This window comes from Grampus griseus (genome assembly GCF_964374135.1).
Source record: "Grampus griseus genome assembly, chromosome: 9".
Lineage (NCBI taxonomy): Eukaryota > Metazoa > Chordata > Mammalia > Artiodactyla > Delphinidae > Grampus > Grampus griseus.
Genome location: NC_139003.1, coordinates 8536902 through 8557732, shown reverse-complemented (window position 1 = coordinate 8557732; position 20831 = coordinate 8536902). Strand labels below are relative to the sequence as shown.

The following is a 20831-nucleotide window of genomic DNA, read 5'->3' as shown; positions in this document are numbered from 1 at the left end:
TAGTATTCTCATTGCCCAATAAAGGCAGTGATGCAAGTAGAAGATGAAGGGTTGTATAAACCAGGTTCTTAACCTTAAAGAAGAGCTAAACCCCTGACATTACATAAAAATTTTGGATATATACTAATAAGGATTTTTCTTAGGACAGGATTCATACTTTTCTTCAGATTTTCAACATACACCATTACTCAAAATTCTTCTCCTGTATAGCTGAACCACTCAAGGATTCGGTATTCTCACTCCTTACCTGCTATATTCTGCTCACCCCACTCCAATTATCGTCGACCTCCATATTCCCAAATCTAATGTCCACTTCCTGTCCTTGTTTTACTTAATATCTCAGAAGCACTTAAAAGATTCAACTAGTCCCTCTTTCTTGAGTTAGTCTCTTCGTTAACATCACATTCTTCTGGTTTCTTTCCTATTTTACTGGTACTCTTTCCCAGTCTCTTTTCCTGGGCCCTCATCCTCTTTCCAACTTCTCAAGTTCAGAGCATTCTAAGACTCAACCTAAACTCTCTTCTCTATCTCAAAGCTCTCTCTTCGTAACTGTATTCAATCCGATGATTTATGCTCATGACATCAGATTTTTATGTCCAAACCTTAACTCTTCCTTGGGCTCCAGACACAAATATACAACCACCTCCCGACTTCTCTACTTAGATGCCTAATGGACATACCAAACAACAGCTTGCTTCCCCAGTCTCCCATTACTTAGTGAAATTGCTTTGATTTCCACTCAGTTGCTTAAGTCACACATTTTTCTCTTTCTCTAACTTTTGATAACCAATTAATGAGTAAGACCTGTCAACAGGGGACTTCCCTGGTGGCACAGTGGTTAAGAATCCACCTGCCAAAGCAGGGGACACGGGTTCGATCCCTGGTCTGGGAAGATCCCACATGCCGCGGAGCAGCTAAGCCCGTGTGCCACAACTACTGAGGCTGTGCTCTACAGCCCACAAGCCACAACTACTGAAGCCCATGTGCCTAGAGCCCGAGCTCTGCAACAAGAGAAGCCACCGCAGTGAGAAGCCCGCACACCACAGTGAAGAGTAGCCCCCGCTCGCCACAACGAGAGAAAGCCTGCGCGCAGCAACAAAGACCCAATGCAGCTAAAAATAAATAAATAGCTTTATATATAAAAAAAGACCTGTCAGCAGTACTTCTGAAATAGATGACAAGTCTGACCACTTTTCTCATTGTTAACCTCTGTCCAAGCCTCTGTCGTCTGGTCCTAACCACTGTAAGAGCTTCGTAATAGGTCTCCCTCCTTTCACTCTTGCCTGCCTAAATCCATTCACTGTACAGTAGCTAGTGTCTATCTTTAAAATAGCATCATGCCACTTTCTGCATAAAACATAGGTTTTCTGTCACACTTAACATTTAATCTTCTAATTACAGCTTACAAGGCCCTTAACTTATTACACTGTTGCCTGTCTTTTTCCTCCCATTTCTCAATCCTTCCCCCTTAATCTCTATACTCAAACCACTGTAGTCATCTTAGGGCCTGGTACTTCAGTACACCAAGCGTGTCTCCCTTCAGGGCGTTTGCATCAAATTATCCCATGACTGGCCTCCTCTTATCCTTTAGGTTTCAGATTCACTGTCACCTCCTCAGAGAGTTTTCCCTTGTCAATTAGTCTTACCCATGAATCTCTCTATCACAACACCTGTTTTATTTCTGTTATAACATTTATCACCATCTGAAATGGTACCTATTAACCTATTCATTATTTGTCTACTGTCTGTCTCTGCACATAAGAATATAAGCTCCAAGAGGGCAAGACCTTTTCTTCTTCACCATTATATCCTGGTGCCTAAAACAATGCCCGTTACGTGGTAGGAAATCAATAAATGAGTTCAGAGTAAAACTCTAGAAGAGCTTAGGCTAGTGGAGGTAAATTTCCATGTTATTCTCCTTAGATTCTGAAAGGTTAAACTGAAAGGACAAGGCTGCCAAATCTCCATCAGCACAAATCAGAAGTTAGCAGATGGTGATCATCACTTGCTTCTTCCTTTTGTACTTGTTCACCTTTAGTCATAGCATCACAGCAATCTGAATGGTTTGCAGTTATGATAAAAACTAGAGTAAAGGACATCAAATACTAAGTGTAATGTCTCTTGGTGTAATGAATCTTTTTTTTCCTTTATTATACTTTATTAGTTTCCCAAATTTTCTTCAATAAGTTTTATCTTAAAGATGAAAAAAATTATAAAAGTTCTCTGCTTATGATCTGAAATCCATTTAAGCTACCACTGCTTAATATGCCTTTATCTGCCCTATGTAGACACACGCACAACTCATAAAATGTCTTCCTTTTGTAGAATTTTGAAAGTTATTTTCTTTATATATGCATGTAGTTGTCTTTGTATATGTACAACAAAAATGATAATGATAAAATAAAAACTGCTACTAACTATTGATAGTATAAGGTGGCTCCTATATATTATAACTCATGGATTATTTATAACAAATTTAGTGACATAGTATTATGTCTTCTGTAAGTGAAGAAACCAGGTTGCAGAGAGGTTTAATAACTTGCTCACAGGAAAATAGCTAGATTTTGCTAGAGCAGAGATTATTTCAGACTTACTTCTGTATCTCCAGTGCTAACATGGTGCCTGGGAAATAGTAGGTATTCAACATATATTTATACATGAATGGAGGAGTGTGGTTGGCATTTGAATCCAGGTATGAATGACACCCAGACACTTAACTGCTATACCACACTGTATCTGGGCTTATCTGTATGTGTACGTTAATTAGAAGTCCTATGAATTAAAATCTTCTTTTAAATTAGCAACAGCTTCTTATTTAATGCAATTATATTACATTTTATATTCAAGAGAGGATAAAACACTGGAATGAAGGAATGTAAATGCCAAAATTGGTACATGAACTGGACTCCTAGATTGATAAGATGTATTGAAGATGATATTCACATAATCATATTACTACTAAAGATACTTGCTTTGGAAGATTGTCTCAAGAAAACAGTCATCATTAAAATGGTCATAAATCTTTGAGTGAGATTTTGAAGTATAATGATCTTTGGCTTTCAGCTGGGAATCAGTAATGGTTGAAACAATTTTTAGAGGTTTTTACTTGAAAATTTAGTCTTGGAGTAGTTAAGTTTTTTAACTTTCTAAAATATTGATATCCAAAAGTTAAACATACAGAGTCTCATTGGGTTTCCCCTGTTTAGTAGCAAATAATGGTGTGTTCTATATTGGGTTTCTCATTGTTTGATAATGCAATAAACAAAGTATAAAGTGGGCATTAGATAAAATTTAGATGAATTTAAAAATGAATATCATCATTCCTTTTATCTGATTTTAAATGTTTATATATTTTTGAGGTAAAAATTACAAAATACATTTGGTTTTCATTATTCATCGTAGTTATATTATGCATAGTCATTGCAAATACTCAATTAGTGAATACTGAACCATTGTTCGTACAAGAAATGTAGGGTTAGGTTCTTGAGAACCTGTGGTCACAACATTTGCATCAATACGTAACCTTGTTTTTGTATTTGCATCAATACAAACCTTGATTTAATGTATTTCTGTTTAAAGTTACCTTGTTTAATGCATATGATTGATTCATTAACATTGAACTCACAACCAACAGCATTATAACTTATACCTGAAAGAAGTTTATCTAATGTACACATTTCCTCTTTGTAAGGCACATCACAGCCTTCTTGCACTTAGGAACACTAAACAGCATTTCAGCACTACATTTGGGGACCACCTTAAATGGCAAAATTGACAAAAAGCACAAAAATGCAAAAAAACATGGCACTAAGTAGACAGTGAAAAGAACACTTGATTTCAGGATAAGAGCTGAAACAAGAAGGCAAAGAGATGCCTTATTTGACCTCAGTTGGGAACTTGTGAGTCGAGCGACTCCAGTTTTTCACCAGTCTGTTCATGCATGAGTCTGTGAATGACCAGAATGCACCACAGTATTGATTTTGGGTTAGAAATAAATTTTAGCAATAAGGTGAATACACAAGTACTGAATCCACGAATGAGAATCAACAGATCTTAAGAGCACAATTCAGTGGATTTTGATAAATATATACACTTATGCAACCAACACTCCAGTCGAAATATAGAACATTTCATTACCTCAGAAAGTTTCCTTGTGCCTCTTACAGTCCATGCCCGTGTGCACCCTCCCCCACATAGGCAACTCATGTCCTGATTTCTATCACCATAGACTGGTTCTGCCTGTTCTAAAATTTCCTATAAAAGGATTCATTCAGTATATTATTTTTTTGTGTCTACATTCTTTCATGCAAAACAGTGATGTCCAATCCACTAGTTCATTCTTCTTTATTACTTAGCAACATTTTCTTGTTTGAGTACACACTGTATGGTTATACAATTATTTCCAATTTAGTCCCATTATGAGTAAAGCTGCTGAAACATTCCCGTACAAATATTTTTGCAATGTGCATTTTGATTTTGGGGGGAAAATAGTTAGCAGGGAAATTGTTGGGACATAGGATTAATATATGTTTAACTTTATTTAAAAACTATCAGAATTTTCCAAAGGGACTGTACAATTTTGCATCCCACCAGCAATGTATGAGAGTTGACATTGATCCAGGTCCTAGTTAGTCCTTTTAATTTTTAGCCACTGAAGTGGTGTAAAATTGTATGTCATTGTGACTTTAATTTCCCTGATGACTAGCAATGTCAAGAAATGTTTCACGTGGCTATGGGTATTTAATTTACCTTTATTTGTGGTATGACTTTTGCCCATTTTTGTCTTCCAGTTATTGACTTACAAGAGCTTTTAGTGTATTTCAGTATGCTCCATGTTCAAATATATATGTTGCAAATATTTTCTTCTAGTCTCTGTCTTGCCTTGAATTTTCTTAATATGTCTAATGATGAGTGGAAATTTTTAATTTTGATGAAGCCCAATTTATCAAGTGATTTTGATGTCCTCTAGGACAGCAGTTACCAACATTCTTGGCACCAAGGGCCGGTTACATGGAAGACAATTTTTGCATGGACTGGGGTGGGGGTGGGGGTGGGGGCGGGGCATGGGAGGGATGGTTCAGGCAGTAACGCAAGTGATGGTTCAAGGGTAATGTGAGCAGTGGGGAGTGGCAGATGAAGCTTTGCTTGTTCGTCTGCCACTTACCTTCTGCGTTGCAGCCCTGTTTCTAACAGGCCGCAGACCAGTACCAGTCCTGGCCTGGGGGTTGGGGACCCCTGCTCTAGGAAATCTCTGTTAACCCCAAAGTCCTAAAGATACTCTATGTTATCTTTCAGAAGCTTTATACTTAGGTTTTTATTTTTGGGTCTAAAACCCATCTAGAATTAATTTTTGTGTGTTGAGTAAAGAAGAAATTGAGATACATTTTTACCTTTATTTATCCAGTTGTTCCAGCACCAGTTTTTGGACAAAACAAAACGAACAAAGAAGCAAACACAAAATTACCTTTTTTTTCCCCATAGAATTGCCTTAGAGCCTTTGCCAAAAAACAATGGATCACATATGTTTGGGTCCGGTTCTGATTTCTTTATGGAATACTATAGCTTTATAACAAGTCTTCAAATCAGATGATAAGTCCTCTACTTGTGTTTTTCTTTTTGATAATTTTGAATATTTAAGGTTTTAAAAATTCCTTATAAATTTTAGAATCTTCTATCTTTATTTCTACAAAGACTAGTGTTGAGATTCTGACTAGGATTGCATCGTATATATCTGTTTATTTAAAAGTTTAATTTCCCAGCAATGATTTGGAAATTTCGGTGTGAAACTTTTAAAGCTCCCCAAATGACTCTAAGGTGCAGACAACGTAATAAAATCTATTAATCTGGGCTCTTTCTTTCTCAAAAGATTCTGAGTGCCTGAAAGGAAAGAATTCATCCCATCTCTAAGATTCTACATATTAAATTAGTGATGGAGTCATATCTAGCAACACAAAAAAAATGTCATGCAGTAGGCCCTCCCCAATGTGTATTTCTAACTTAAAGCTTCCATTCAAGTGGTTCTTTCAGAGCAAAGACATATTCCAAAGTGTCGTCTGTCTATACCAATACAGAGGAGCATTTGACAATTTCTTCAACTTAAAAAATAAAAGTATTTTGTGCCTACCCAAGTATCGTATTACATGTTCTCTCTGATTGCAGTTGACCATATTTATATGGTTTGGATTGATGTGTAAAAGTGAGCAAGATTAAATTGGATTGATTTCCTTATGGGAATTATAAAGATAATATAAGTAATAGTATGTGGCATATCTACATAGAGATGTATTTTTTCTTATTGCATAAATAGGTAACTGATAACTTATGAGACATATTAGTAACACTTCAGAGAATACTGTAACCACCTAAAGACGGATTTTATAGTCTCTGAGAGTTTTCTCTCAGGATTAAATGTTGAGCAAAAGACTGAAAACTCTAGTCACTGTAATTTTATTGAAGCATTTTCAAACAGATGTTACATCTTGGTTTGTGACTATATTTTAAATACTTACTTTTTTTCAACATTCATTAAACCAGTCTTCTTTTGTCTCTAATAAGAGAAACATCTGTTTCTTCTTGTTCAATCAAAGCAACCACCTCAAGAGTCTTACTTTAAAAATAGTACCATTAGAAAGTCAGCCTGGATAGAATATGCTTCATTAACATTTTACATTTTATACAAAACAAGTTTTTCTAGAAGTTATAAGTTAGGGAGATGCTAGAGAAAATATTATAAGACAGTTTCGATATTTTATGAAAGAATTAAAGCCAGAAACTGGAATATGGCTTCAAAGATGTTGGTTTTAGGTTAAAAAGTCTCTTTGTAAAAATGTCAGTTTCCTTTTGTAATGTACAGTTGAAAAGTTTTTATAATTATGAATTAATGAATAACTGGAGGTATCTATCATAAAGTAAATTCAAATAATCTTTAAGTATAAAAGTACATCAAAATTGTTGAATAGTGTATATTTTTAAAACAAAAATACTTTGGAAAATGCGTACTACAGTTTATATCAGTCTCCTCAAAGTTAGTCATCAGGCGAAGTCCTTGCTTGGAATTGGATTTGATTTTTGGAAATATTCCACAGACATTCAGAACCACACCTATTGAATAATCTACTTGAAAACAAAACACATTTTGGGGAGGTGAAAGTACATCTGTGACTATGATGGAATAAGACCTATTTTATTGTATAGCTCAAAGTTGGCTTTAGAAATTGTTGACCCTGATATTAACAAGAGATATATATTTAGCTACCTTCCCAAATTCCTCAAGACTTCTCTTGTACTATAAAATTCATATGGGGAGGCGGGTATTTATTCATAAAGAAAACCAATGTTTATTCATTTCATAATAGTTAATACTTACAGAATTAACGTACAACAACCCAAGTTGGTATTTAGAGAGCTAGTCTTACTCACTGAATATGAAACAATAGCTAATATCTATTGAGAGCGAACTTACTATGTGCCAGGCACTGCTCTAAGTGACAATGTATATACTTAATTCTCAAAACTCTATGAAGTAGGTACTGTTATTATCCCCATTTAATAGAGAAGGAAACTGAGGCCTAAAGAGGTTAACTTGCTGAAGGCCCGGCCAGTAGGTGAGCAGAAATGAGATTTATATCCATCTGACTTTAGAGTCTATGCTCTAGATCCTTATACTGTTCTGCCTCTCAGAGGGTGAGCCTGTAAGTCAGACACCCCTGGCTTGTAACCTACTTCTGTCTCTTATGGAGCACGTTACACGTCAACCCGAATAAAATATGACCCCAAATGAAAGGCAATCCTCCATTTTCCCAGCGAGATAATTAAGAGTACCTTTTGACTTAACTTACATATATAAACTTTTAGGGCTGTGGGTGAAAATGTCTCTAATATTTAATTACTATTTTTAAAATTACATAAATAATTTAGAAAGTTCTTTTTTTTTTTTTTTTTTTGCAGTATGCGGGCCTCTCAGTGTTGTGGCCTCTCCCGTTGTGGAGCACAGGCTCCGGACGCGCAGGCTCAGCGGCCATGGCTCACGGGCCCAGCCGCTCCACGGCATGTGGGATCTTCCCAGACTGGGGCACGAACCCATGTCCCCTGCATCAGCAGGCGGACTCTCAACCACTGTGCCACCAGGGAAGGCCAGAAAGTTCATTTTTCACTCTCACTTTTTGGAAATAATTTTGTTCAAATTTCTTCACATGCAGCGTTAACATCAGTGTGTTTGTCATAACTTTGTGAGTCATCTAACACATTTTTGCAGAACAAATCATCTTCAGCTCTAAATTATTTGAATACAGAATTTTTTCCCACATCTAATGCTGTCACTGGCCTTGTTTTTCTAAGTTTCAAGTGCCCATTAGCATAATGTTAGGACACTTTTTTTAGTTGTCTCATATGTATATATTCATGATCTCCACGTTGTTGAGTTATTATATTGCTGTTTTGTTTAGAAGGCTTATTTATAACTACACCAATATTTGTAATTGCAATGAAATAACCCCCAAAGAAAAAGTACTACGTTTAAGTCTCTGCTTTTTCTTTGTAAAATGGGACTTAACAGCCGCCTTTGTTTTTTGACCTAATGGTATAGATACAGATATGCTGTTTCCTAGCTGCTAGGCACTGTTCTAATGCTATGCAAACCCTAATTCATCTACTCCTTAAAACCAATCTACAAAGTGGATACTACTACTTGATTTTAGAGAGGAGAAGCCTGAGGCACAAAGAGGTTAAGTAAATTGTCCAGGTTGGCAAGGGCCAGAGCAAACACAGGCAACCTGGCTCCTGGGTCAGTCCTCTTAGCTGCCACACTATTTTCCTGCCCTTCTGCCATCTTGATGCTCATTATTGAGAAAAGGCAATAGATTGACACATACAGAGTTAGGTAGTGCCAGGCACATACCAGGCTCTTAGGAAATGTTAGCCGTATGAGACGTGGGTCTCTTTTTTAAGTATCAGTAACTAGCATCCTTATTTGGTCTGGTCCTGAGTCACTCTCCAGCCACCAAGACCCCACAGTGTCTGGGATTATGGGTCCCTGGTGAGTCTCTCTATTCCCTGGGACATTTATTGCTCCAGAATATTGAGTGAAGGGATACCATCTCTTTAATAGCAAATGAGACGTGATGCCTTAATCCTATTTGGTGATGTGTTCTTTGTTGTTTACAACTCACAAATTTCTAATAAAACTTGGGATGATGATACATTTTTTTTCTTAATACTGTATTGGTATTGTAAGTGTATATCGTATGATCAACTGCACGGTTCTGAGTGAATTTTATAGAATTCTAAAAGCTCTTAAATTTCGTTAATGTTCTGTTTCATATGAATTAAAAATTACTAAAGAATATTGTTAATTTTTTAAAATGCCTCAAAGAGGCTATTCCATATAGTTTCTCTGAAGCAAAACTAATTCTGTACTACTTCCCAAGTGGCAGGTGGCCCAGGAAATGGTAAAGGCAAAACTCAGTAGTCCGTGTTTCATACAAAGTTGTTCAGGTCTCCCTTGCACTGAAGGGAAGGGACACAAGAGGAGGGAAATTATGCTGAAACTATGGCATCTTCTTTTTTCGCCCCATAAAATTTAATGGCTGTGTTCTGAGTAGGAAGAACTACTGTTTGAATGCAAAAGGCCTAGATTAGGATCTCAACTCTACAAACTGACAAATGATAGCATGTTAAAGATCATTGATTGATCCACTCATAATAAAATGAAAGGAGTGAACACAGAGTTCTCTTTGCTGAGTTTCACAAAGTATGGAGATGATTTAAATGAATGCTCCTGGGCTTACTTTAATATGCCTTAGGGAAATAATGCTAGAATTTGCTTAATTTCCATTCAAATTACAATTTTAGGGGAAAAACATCAATGTAAGAAACTACTAAAAGACATGTAGTAGTGGGATCTTACATTACAACAAAAATCTGATGACGCAAGTGCTGAAAGTTGGCAGATGAAACCAGATCGGTGTCTCAGTTTATTTACAACCCTGATGCTATATGAGACAAGGGTACTCCAGAAACTCCCTCTAGATGTGGTGGCAGATGGAAGTGTATGTGTGTGTGTGTGTGTGTGTGTGTGTGTGTGTGTGTGTGTGGTATAAGAGAACTCTGATCACAGATGCACAGAGTCTATATACCATGTTTCATTGTTGTTGGTTTTTCTTTGTTTGCTGTTTATAAGAACTCAGCCTCCAGAACTAGATACAGCTGAGTTCCCGTTCTCAGTTCTGACATTTACCACATACGGGATGCCTAAACGTTATTAGATTCAGTTCTCTCACCTATTTATTGGGGATAGTAATTCAAAAAAATCTTTTTCTGTGAAATATTGTTTGGAACTGTTAATGTTAATCGTCAAGAGGTATGCCTCAGCAATCTATGATAGGAATGGGCCCCGAATATATGAAGTTCATTCTTCAGTGGGGCAAGGATGGCCTAATTTCTCAAAAGAAAATATGTCACTTCTTAAAATTTTTCTTTATCCACATGTTATTAAAAACTCTCTTGATGATTAGCATTAACAGTTCAAAGTAATAATTGGAATTAAAATGAATAGAAATCACACCTTAAGCTCAGATGCAGCAGTGGCTGCTATCAACAAGGCTGCTTTTATATGAGGTCCAATTTCTTTAGTAATTAAGTTTCTTGAAAAAATAAAGTAACCTTTTTACTTTAATCTGATGGAATAATAGACCTTTTTGTCATGAACAATTAAGCTGGTGATTTTCCCTTTAAAAATTAACTTTATGATGAAGAAATTTTCATTAGAATTTTTAGGAAGGCTTTCTGGTCTACCAGTTAGAACAGAAAGCCCTGTTACTGAAGACAGCTTATAAGTGACTTCCTCTGAATGTGTGACTATTTAGGATTAAACATTTGTAACATTACTGTCCTTGGGACCCATGCCCCAAAACTGCATTTCAAAGCAGGGTTCATCACATTGTAAAGGCAAAGATAACAACCAAAATCAAAACCATACACTTCTGTGGCTAATTAACACTAACCCCAGTTTTATAATTTAACAGAATATGTTATGGTGACGGTACAGTCTTCCATGAATCAGTTTTGTGGGAGAACCCACTACTGGAGAAGGAATTGTTTCAGTGAACACTACTACTTGTCTGACAGCTAACTGACTTGACTTTTAGAATAAGACTGTATGTTTACATAGTAATTTCAGTACAAAAAATATGTATTTGTATGTATTATACATTTCATAATTTGAAAATTATTTAGTATTAATTACTTTAGAGCTGTTTTCCTCCATGGAAATAAAATGTGCTCAATAAATGTTACTAAGTTAAAAATTGAAAATCCTGAAAAAAAATACCTGAGGGATGATTATTTGTAATGATATTTACTAGTACAGTGTTAGTTAATACTACATATATGTGACTATCTTCAAGCCCCAAGAAGCCTTACTTTTCTTCTTTAAAATGGTGTTTCTGTTTAATAATGTAAACCAATCACTAGATTATGCTTTTCCTGTAAAGGACAACATAGTAAATAGTATAGGCTTTGTGGGCCATACAGTTTCTGTAGCAACTGTTTTTGACTCTGTAGACCAGACAATGTATAAACAAATGAGTTTGACTGTATTCCAGTAAATTTTATGTGGACACTGCATTTGAATTTTATATAATTTTCACATGTAATTTAATATTGCTATTATTTTATTTTTCAACCATTTAAAATGTGAGATTTATTTTTAGCTCTCAGGCTGCACGGAAACAGATGGCAGCAAGCAGTATTTAGCCTATAAGCTGTGGTTTGCAGACCTCTGATCAGAAGCTTGGAAGCCATCATTCGTGCTTCACTGATTTTCTCTCATTCCATTTTTGGATACCTTTTCATGCTAGGCTTCTCTTTTGTGAGGCTGAACTGTACCTTCAGTAACTCCTACCTGTGGATTCTAGATTAAGCCATCTGGAGTAGTCTAGAACAAAATAGTTTCCCTTTCCATAGACCTTTATAAGGTGAAAGAAAGTCACTTTGACTCACTTAGATTTCTGTCTCTCTTAGTGTTCCTTAAACTCTTTCAAGATACGTTTGTTTGAAGGCTGTTCTCCTCTCTTTACTCCTTAATTTTCTAATTATTATTTGAAAAATGAACACAAACTAAACAGAAACTTTGTTATTTTCTGTCTAATGGATAACTAAATAGATTTTCTATTTCTGAAGACCTTTGTACTAGGCAAGAGTGGAATGTGATTGTTAGGGAGTTGTTGATTTATTTTGTTGATGTTTATCTGTTTAAATATAACCTAATTCATTATAAAAATATCTTACTTGTAAATGATCAGATAATCCTGGTATCATTTCCCATACCTATTAGTGGTCAATTAGCACAAATAACCGCTGTAGGGAAGGAAAACTTTTCCTTTCTTCCCCTCTAGGTTCTTTGGCTAATCTAAGAATTAAATTGACATCAGACAGATTGCTAGGAGGAAAACAAATATAATTTATTATTATTATTATTTTTTTTTTTTGCGGTACGCGGGTCTCTCACTGTTGTGGCTTCTCCCGTTGCGGAGCACAGGCTCCGGTCGCGCAGGCTCAGTGGCCATGGCTCACGGGCCCAGCCGCTCCGCGGCATGTGGGATCTTCCCAGACTGGGGCACGAACCCGTGTCCCCTGCATCCGCAGGCAGACTCCCAACCACTGTGCCACCAGGGAAGCCCAAAACAAATATAATTTTGTACGTATGGGACCTCTCCAAAATATGAGACTCAAAGAAGTGACCAATATAGGGCAGATTTTATACCTTTTAGCTGAAGAAAAAGATTAATTTTGTAAAGAATTAACAGGACAAAGAAGTTTTGGGGTAACTTTGGTAACCCAGAGTTTTGGGTTTGGGGTAGTAGATTAACGAATTAGTAACATGGTTTGTTTATACAGCCTTCTTGGCCCTAACTTCCCTCTCTCTAGTGATAAGGAAGCCTTGTACCCTCCTGGTACAGGGAGGGTACCTTTCACATGAGAGATTTGTTTCCTGCTTTCAGAGGGACAAAGGAGGGTCAGAGTATCCTTACTGCACTTGCTGTTTCTTAAGTAACTTGAATTCAAAATAATCAGTATGCTGAAATAGCATATGTTGGGGTGGCATATTCTTCTCCCCTTCACGGCACATACTCACACATTTATTCTTTTAGTCCTTTATTTCTATTAGCTATACTTGCCAGATGTGGCTGTTGAGAGGCAATGACAGTACAAAAAATAGTTCTTAAAAGCAGAGAGTGACATGAGATAAAATTACAAATCCTTTTTCTCATCTGAGAGTGAAGTCTAGTAAAGCTAACTGGAAAATAAGTTATTAAAATAGTTCATCATCATCTACCAAACAACTTAATTCACTCCATTTCCTCATGTACCCCGATGGCACGTTATGTCCCTACTTGATTGGGTTATATTATGGCGTATTTGGTCTGGCGGAGGATAGAACTACTTATAATACTGAAGAAGATGAGATATTAATTGTAGCCACACTGAATTTTCCTAGATGAAAATATATTAATTTTTACTTACAAAGCTCTGACTGTTGTTATTAAAAATTATTTTAAACTGAATCATCTTAAGAAAAGAAATGGCCTTTTCTCTTGTATCTAACAGGTTCTGGGTTGAATGACGGCCAGTGGCATGAAGTCCGTTTCCTAGCTAAGGAGAATTTTGTTATTCTCACTATCGACGGAGATGAAGCCTCAGCAGTCCGAACTAACAGTCCTCTTCAAGTTAAAACTGGCGAGAAGTACTTTTTTGGAGGTAAGACTACCATTTTTTTAATTGGTTAACTGATACATTGCTAAAAATGGAGTTTCAGTAAAGTTTGAAGTATTTATATTGATTCAGTGGACTCAGTAGATCTCAGAAAAAAAGCAAACAAACTCTGTAACCTCATTGAACTAAAAGGAGCATCAAATTTATTGTTTCTTCATGATAAAGTGTTAATATGATGTCACCATATTCTTCTAGTCCAATTCAAATATTCTAAGTATAAAGCGTGAGATTCTGAATCCATTCATTCTCATAATACTATTCTCAGGAATCATGTCCTTGGATTATACATTGGTCATCTCTTGCTGTGTAACTAATTACCCCAAACCTTAGTGGCTTAAAAGAACAAACATGTATTATCTCACAGTTTCTCTAGACCAGGAATTCAGAAATGACTTAGATGGGTGATTCTGACCACCTGGGTCTGTCATGGGGTTATACCCAAGCTGTTGGCCGTGGCTATGTTATTTGAAGGCTTTATTGTGCTAGAGAGTTTGCTTCCAAGACGGTGCACTCACTTGGTTGATCGTTTGTGCTGGCTGTTGGCTGGGGTGCCTCGGTTCTCCTCTATGCAGCTCTGATCCTTTGGGGCCTCTCTTCTTCAAGTGGTCTCTTCTATAGATGATGGGGTGGGGTGTGTGTGTGTGTGTGTGTGTGTGTGTGTGGAAAGAGAGAGAGAGAGAGAGAGGGAGGGAGGGAGAGAGAGAAAGAGAAAGAGAGAGAGAGGGAGAGAGAGAGAGGGAGGGAGAAAGAGATACAGGAGTAATAAGAAGAGGAACAAGGTTGAGAGAGAGAGAGAGATAAGTGGAGAGGGAGGGAGGGAGAAGGGGCGGGGAGGGAAAAGCCAGTAAGTGGGAGAGAAAATTTACAAGATAGAAGCCATAAAGGTTTTGTTCTTGTTGTTTGTTTTTAATAATCCAGTCTCCTGTTATATACAATTGGAAGTCAATCCCATCACTTCTTTTTTTTTTTTTTTTTTTGCGGTACACGGGCCTCTCACTGTTGTGGCCTCTCCCGTTGTGGAGCAGAGGCTCCGGACACGCAGGCTCAGCGGCCATGGCTCACGGGCCCAGCCGCTCCGCGGCATGTGGGATCCTCCCAGACCGGGGCACGAACCTGCGTCCCCTGCATCGGCAGGCGGGCTCTCAACCACTGCGCCACCAGGGAAGCCCCCATCACTTCTGTTATATACAACTTATTAGAAGCAAGTCACTAAATCCAGCCCACACTTAAAGCAAGGGGATTACACAAGAAATCAGGGGTTATTGGGGCCTTCTGAGAGGCTGCCTAACACAGGTTGCCTTACATGAAGCCACCTTATCGCAAATATCTTGATTCTTAAGTAATAAAAAGATTAGTGGAATGGAAGATTCTTTTAATGATAAATTCTACTTATGTATGTGAAAGAGTGTTGGAACACAGACCTGACATGTTTTCTAATTTGAGAAATGCATCCTGCCAGAAAATGTTTTTCTTCATTAATGAAACATAGGGATATCTTTTATTAAAATGCTAGGTGTGTTGCCTAGATCAATAATAATCTTTCATTAGATTATTCCCTTTCTTATTCTAATCACCCAATGTGAGATCTAAAAAAATACATTGTATCCTTAGAAAAGGCTTTGGTTTAAGCTTTAAAAAGTATGTGTACATATACTTGCCTCTGCAAATATGCCTATTAATATTCCTATATCTATTTATTTGTATATATAAATATATGTTTATATATCACTATTTGTATATATTTCTCTAATTATTAGAATAAGCCTACTTGACAACAGACATCTTGTATGTCTTGTTTCCTGCTTTATCCCCCAAGGTCCTAGAAAAATTCCTGAATATAGTAGATGACCAATAAATATTTGTAAATGAATTAATAAATTCTGAAAAATAATCAAGGCAAGCCTTTTATTCCTAAATTTCCAAAAGAAGAAATAGAAGCCCTAAGAGCTGTACTGACTTGCTGCTAAGTCTATAGCCAGCCCCTGAATTCAAAACCTCTGACTGCTGTATGAGGGTGCTTCTCCGCTCTGCATCATGATATGATGATGAGTGGCAGCTCAGAGACAGAAGTCCTGAACTAGACCTCTGTTCCTTTAATCTTCCATGGTCTTTGTTGGGAGTTAAAGCTACATGCTTTTTAAAAGTCTCTCAATAAATATTTGATGAGTGGATGAAGTCAGACAAGATGTCTTCAGAGTGAATAAACTGGGCTGATTGATGTGAGAAAAAGCAACCCAGTAGCTAAACTGGTCTTTCTCCCAAAACATATTTAACAAGATGGACTTTTTGGCCAGCAGTTTTCATTGCTGTCAGAAAATGGATGACAGCACTCAGTGGGAAAGCTGTCGATAATCCCTCCTCATCCAAATGGCAGTGGGACATCTTCGGCCATGAACGAGCTTGCTGAGTGCTTAAGGCAAGTGTTGATCTATGTCCATCTAGATGGGTAGGCAAAAAGCTATAACCACAAATTCATGGCGTAGAGCTTATAAGATATGAGGGCTTTACAGTGTGCTATTACTATTGCTTTACAGATTTGGGTTTTCAAACCCAGCGGTCAGGGTCATATTTCCTCCCTCTTGGGTCTTTAGTCTGCCATTGGGAAATGCTGTCAGAAAATGATCATGATGCTTCTTTGGTTATATCTTTATTGGCTGAATCCTCAGAGTATATGAGAATCACTAGGGGAACTTGTTACAATTCATATTCTCAGGCCCCACTCATAGAACTTTAGAATGCAGGATGTTGAGAAATCGAAGAATTCTAAACTTCAAGTGATTCTGAAACAAATGATCTGAGGAACAGAATTATAGATCTGACTTAGCCACCTTGCATGCATATCTATTATATTCTTTTTAAAAAACAATGTTAGCCACTGACAAGTGAGATAAGTAAGAAACAGCTATTCTCATACAGCTCTGCCACCATGGAGCAGTGAACGGAAGCCCCAGACAGGGTCCGGGGCACATATAGACATTTATTAAATGAACATTTATTAGCAAGCTGGAACAACACTGTTAATACAGACTCCTTTGTCAGCTCAATGAAGTCTTAGCTCTCTGACTTGCCTTCCCTTGAAGAAACTGTTTTCTTCAGGCAGCTGTAGCAGTGTTTCAGAGGCAGGATTCAGCTGTACCCAGAGCCAGTGCCAGGCAACAGAAAGCCTCCTAAGCTAATAGCTGGCACAGGTTCACTGATCCAGAATCCAGAACCGTCTCCACGGCTTCAGGTCACAGACCTCACTGGAGTCTTATACCATTTTCACACAGGCTGTGAGTGTTTCTAAAAGAAGTTTTGCCAAACTACATAACCTTAATATATTTAATTTCACCACTGAGATCTCTTTCCTAACATTTATCTACCATTTATGCTAATTAAGAGACTGCTATTTTTACCAAAGAAAACCCAACTTGACATTCAGAAAGTTGATGAGAGGAATAGATAGCAGAACTCCTGGAGTAGTCGTGTCTGGAGTGGCTGCAGTGTTTCTGAGAGCATGCTCACGACTACCTCTGGCACGTGGCTGCCTGATTAGAATGATAGCCGCCTCTGGATTGTAACTTAAAACACACACACGCAACTTCATACAGTCTGTGCTGAAAATTTAAAGTAAGTTGTAGATGTTATAATGATGACATCTTAAGAAATATTAGTATAGTGGAAAGGAGAATTGACTTTGTTCTAAAATAAGAACTTTGAATCATACACACCGAATTTGGGATGGTGGCTTCTCTTAGTTGATAGGTCATTTTAATAACTTATCTTTCTTTATCTATTAAAAGGCAATAGGATCTGTTCTGTGAACATTACACAGCATCACCTGTTAACCCCAGGGTCTGACCCTAGGGTTTCATGCTAAATGCTGATTGCCTTTCCAATTCATCTGGGGTCTTTTCTTAAACTCCCTTTGAGACAGCCCCTTCCAAGGAAAATTTCAGATTTCAGGTCATGTGCTCATCTAAGGCCTCTCACCAACTGCTTGACTACTCAAAGCATTTCTTCCTCCTTAGTCAGTAAAAATCAAATTGTTTCCCCGCTGGGTGAAAGCCTTACATAAAGGCGTTCTGTCCTTAACCATGTCCACAGTTTGCTTCTTTTGAAGTAAGTCCTGGCCACACAGCTGCTTTTGCCACCACAGGCACGGCTGTGCCCACCAGTGTGGAGCCTTCTCTCTCCACGCCTGCACCCTGCTCACGCCAGGAAAGCTCTTAGTTCTCCTCTGTAACACTCTGAATCAGACGTTTACACTCTAAGAATTATCTTGCCTTGTTTTTTCTTGGGAATAAACAGAAAAAGAAGGATTCATTTGGGAATGTTTCCTCAAGAAAAGTTATTTTAGCTGCTTTACCTTATTTCTCTATCTCCCAACTTGAATTCCTTTTGATAACACTTCATTAATTTTAATAATCAGAAGAATTCTGAAGAAAATAATTCAATTTATTATTGACTTCTTGCCTGGGAATTGGCTTTCTGATTTCTGATACAGGCCAGGACCCATGATCATGAGAGAGTAGAAAGATTTTTCAACTTAAAAATTTCCTTAGGTTTGGTATTTTGATCATTTGTTTTAATTTAAAAGGAAAAGGAGCTGTGGGCTGAAGAGGAGGGGTAAGAAAGATCCAGTCTTGTTGGAAGGGGAGCTCTAAGGAACACATTGGGGGTGGCAGCTCTCAAGAAAGTGCCAGATTAGGTGGAGGGGACCAGAGAGATGGGGGGCATTGGGAACTGGCCAGAGTCTGATAGGAATGGAATTAATAAAGCTTAATAAAAGGGCACATCCCTTCCCAGTTACAAATCTAGGCTCACCAGTATATAGCTTTTTACTCCTCATTGAAATAGAGCATGAATTTTAAATAGTTACTAGATTGATATGTAAATATGTTACTGACCAGGGTTTTTGGACTCCTTAATCAATAGAAATTGATCAGAGACCAGACAAGAAATTCAGACTAAGCTTTACTGGGGTCCCTGCTGCAGCAGGGGGGGAGCGAGAACAAAAACGGGTTCCCTTGCTCGCTCCCGAGGTGGGGCAAGCTGGTTCCTCGTATGGGGTGAGGGGAGGGGTGTGTCCAGGGGTTGGGCTGGAGGCGTGGCTTAGGTGGTCTGCCCACCCCTTAGGTGGTGGTGAGTGCCGGGCAGGGGGGTGGGGGGCATGGGTGGTGTCCTGCTTTTGCTCCCGACCCCCTGCCTTTGCTCCTGGCTCTGCACAAGTGGCAGTTGGGTTTTATTTTGATCTTTTCTGTATTTTGTTGTTGATAATTTGCCCCAGTTGCACATGCACACAATTATTTTTAGTTCCATAGACACATAGTGTCTATGTGTTTTGTTGCTTGAGAAGACCTTTGTCCAGGTGCAAGTACTGCAGCAAAGTGTCCCAGGTCCTAGCCTGTCTCAAATATATGTCTGTGTAAAGTAGTTCTCATTGAAGCAGTTAGAGACTTACCGGTGCTGGTGCTCCCTGGCTGTTGAAGGGAAAATGCCACCAGCTGTGAGTGCCTAAAGCTTTCCTTAGTGATCTAAAACACACCACAACTTGGTCATGAAAGGCCTCCCAGATAGTTGCTCAGGAATACCTGGGTTGACCCGTCTGTCACCAGAATATGTGCAGGACCTTGCAGCACTCTGTTTATGGTCCAGTCTTCCTTCCTCTGAAGGGCCAACTGGCCTGTTGTTGCACCTACTGAAGATCTGTTGTTTGGAGGTTTGTTTTCTAGCTCCTTTTTGTTGCTTTCCACAAGAAATGGAGTGATAAATGTTTTATCAAATGATATGGTACATTAGATGATGTCTTCTCAGTGGTCTGAAAAGTGAATCTTAAACAAGCTTCTTTGTATTAGGTTTCCAGGGCTGCTGCAACAAACTACAAACTGGGTGGCTTAACAGAAATTTATTCCCTCACAGTTCTGGAGGCTAGAAGTCTGAAACCAAGGTTCAGCAGGGCCCAAGGTTCACTAGGGCCCTGATCCCTCTAAAGTCTCCAAAGAAGAGTATTTTCTGGATTCTCCTACCTTCTGATGGTTGCAAGCAATCCTTGGTTTTCCTTGGCTTGTGGATACATTGCTCCAATTTCTGCCTCCATCTTCAAAATGAATTCTTCCCTCTGTTTCTCTGTGTCCAAATTTCCCTCTCCTTTTAAGGACACCAGTCATCAGATTAGGGATCCATTAAGTGATCAGATTATCACCTCATTTAACTTGATTACATCTGCAAGGACCCTATTTCCAAATAAGGCCACATTTACAGATTCTAGGGGTTAGGACTTCAACATATATTTTTGGAAGGTACAAGTTGGCCCATAATAAGATATAAGTGATTTGCTTCATAGCTCCCTTTAATTAAAGTTATCATACTTCTTAAGGGAGATTCATATTTCTGGATTAATATTATCCATTTTCAAAGATGAATTTTATAAGAGTTGAAAGTAAAACAAATTTTAGCCAATGTGGATAACTAAAAGGTAGAGACATTCAAACAAACAGCAACAACAAAAATTAAACTGCTATGCACACTGGATAAAAACAGCACTGCTGGCCAAATTTATGAACATTACTTTCTGACCTCTAAATAGGACTGAGTATAGAATTTTAAGGAAATCAATAAAAAATATTTTTGAGAAAAGTCCATGACCACACTTGGTTATGGTGAGAAATCATCTCTGATAAATGTTAGAAAGCTTTGTGTAAACAAAACAATACAAAAGTGCAAATGATAAGTAAAGGAATCATTGTTTTGAAAATGTATCCCTAACTAACTAACAATTAGAGTGAGAAAAAAAAGCATACAGCTTAGACTTTGTATCAGTCAGGATTCATATATATACATATATATATATGTGTGTGTATATATATATGTACACACACACACACACACACACACACACACACACACACACACACACACACACACACACACACACACACACACACACACACACACACACACACACACAGGGTTATGGAGCCCGGAAGTCCCACAATCTGCTGCTGTCTGCAAGCTAGAGAACCACGAAGACAGTGGTGCAATTCAGTTAGAGTCCAAAGGCCTGAGACCCAGAGGAGCCA

At 37.9% G+C, this 20831-nt stretch overlaps 1 protein-coding gene across 1 annotated transcript in view; it reads left to right on the top strand.

Annotated features, from left to right (window-relative positions):
• Positions 1-20831, top strand: part of CNTNAP2 (contactin associated protein 2) — a gene marked incomplete at both ends in the record, with an annotated part of 2009686 nt that overhangs the window by 1046727 nt on the left and 942128 nt on the right. Inside the window, one exon of the mRNA XM_082661728.1 lies at positions 13606-13755. Within this exon, the coding sequence (XP_082517854.1) occupies positions 13606-13755 (150 nt within the window). The remainder of the gene's footprint in view (positions 1-13605; positions 13756-20831) is intronic.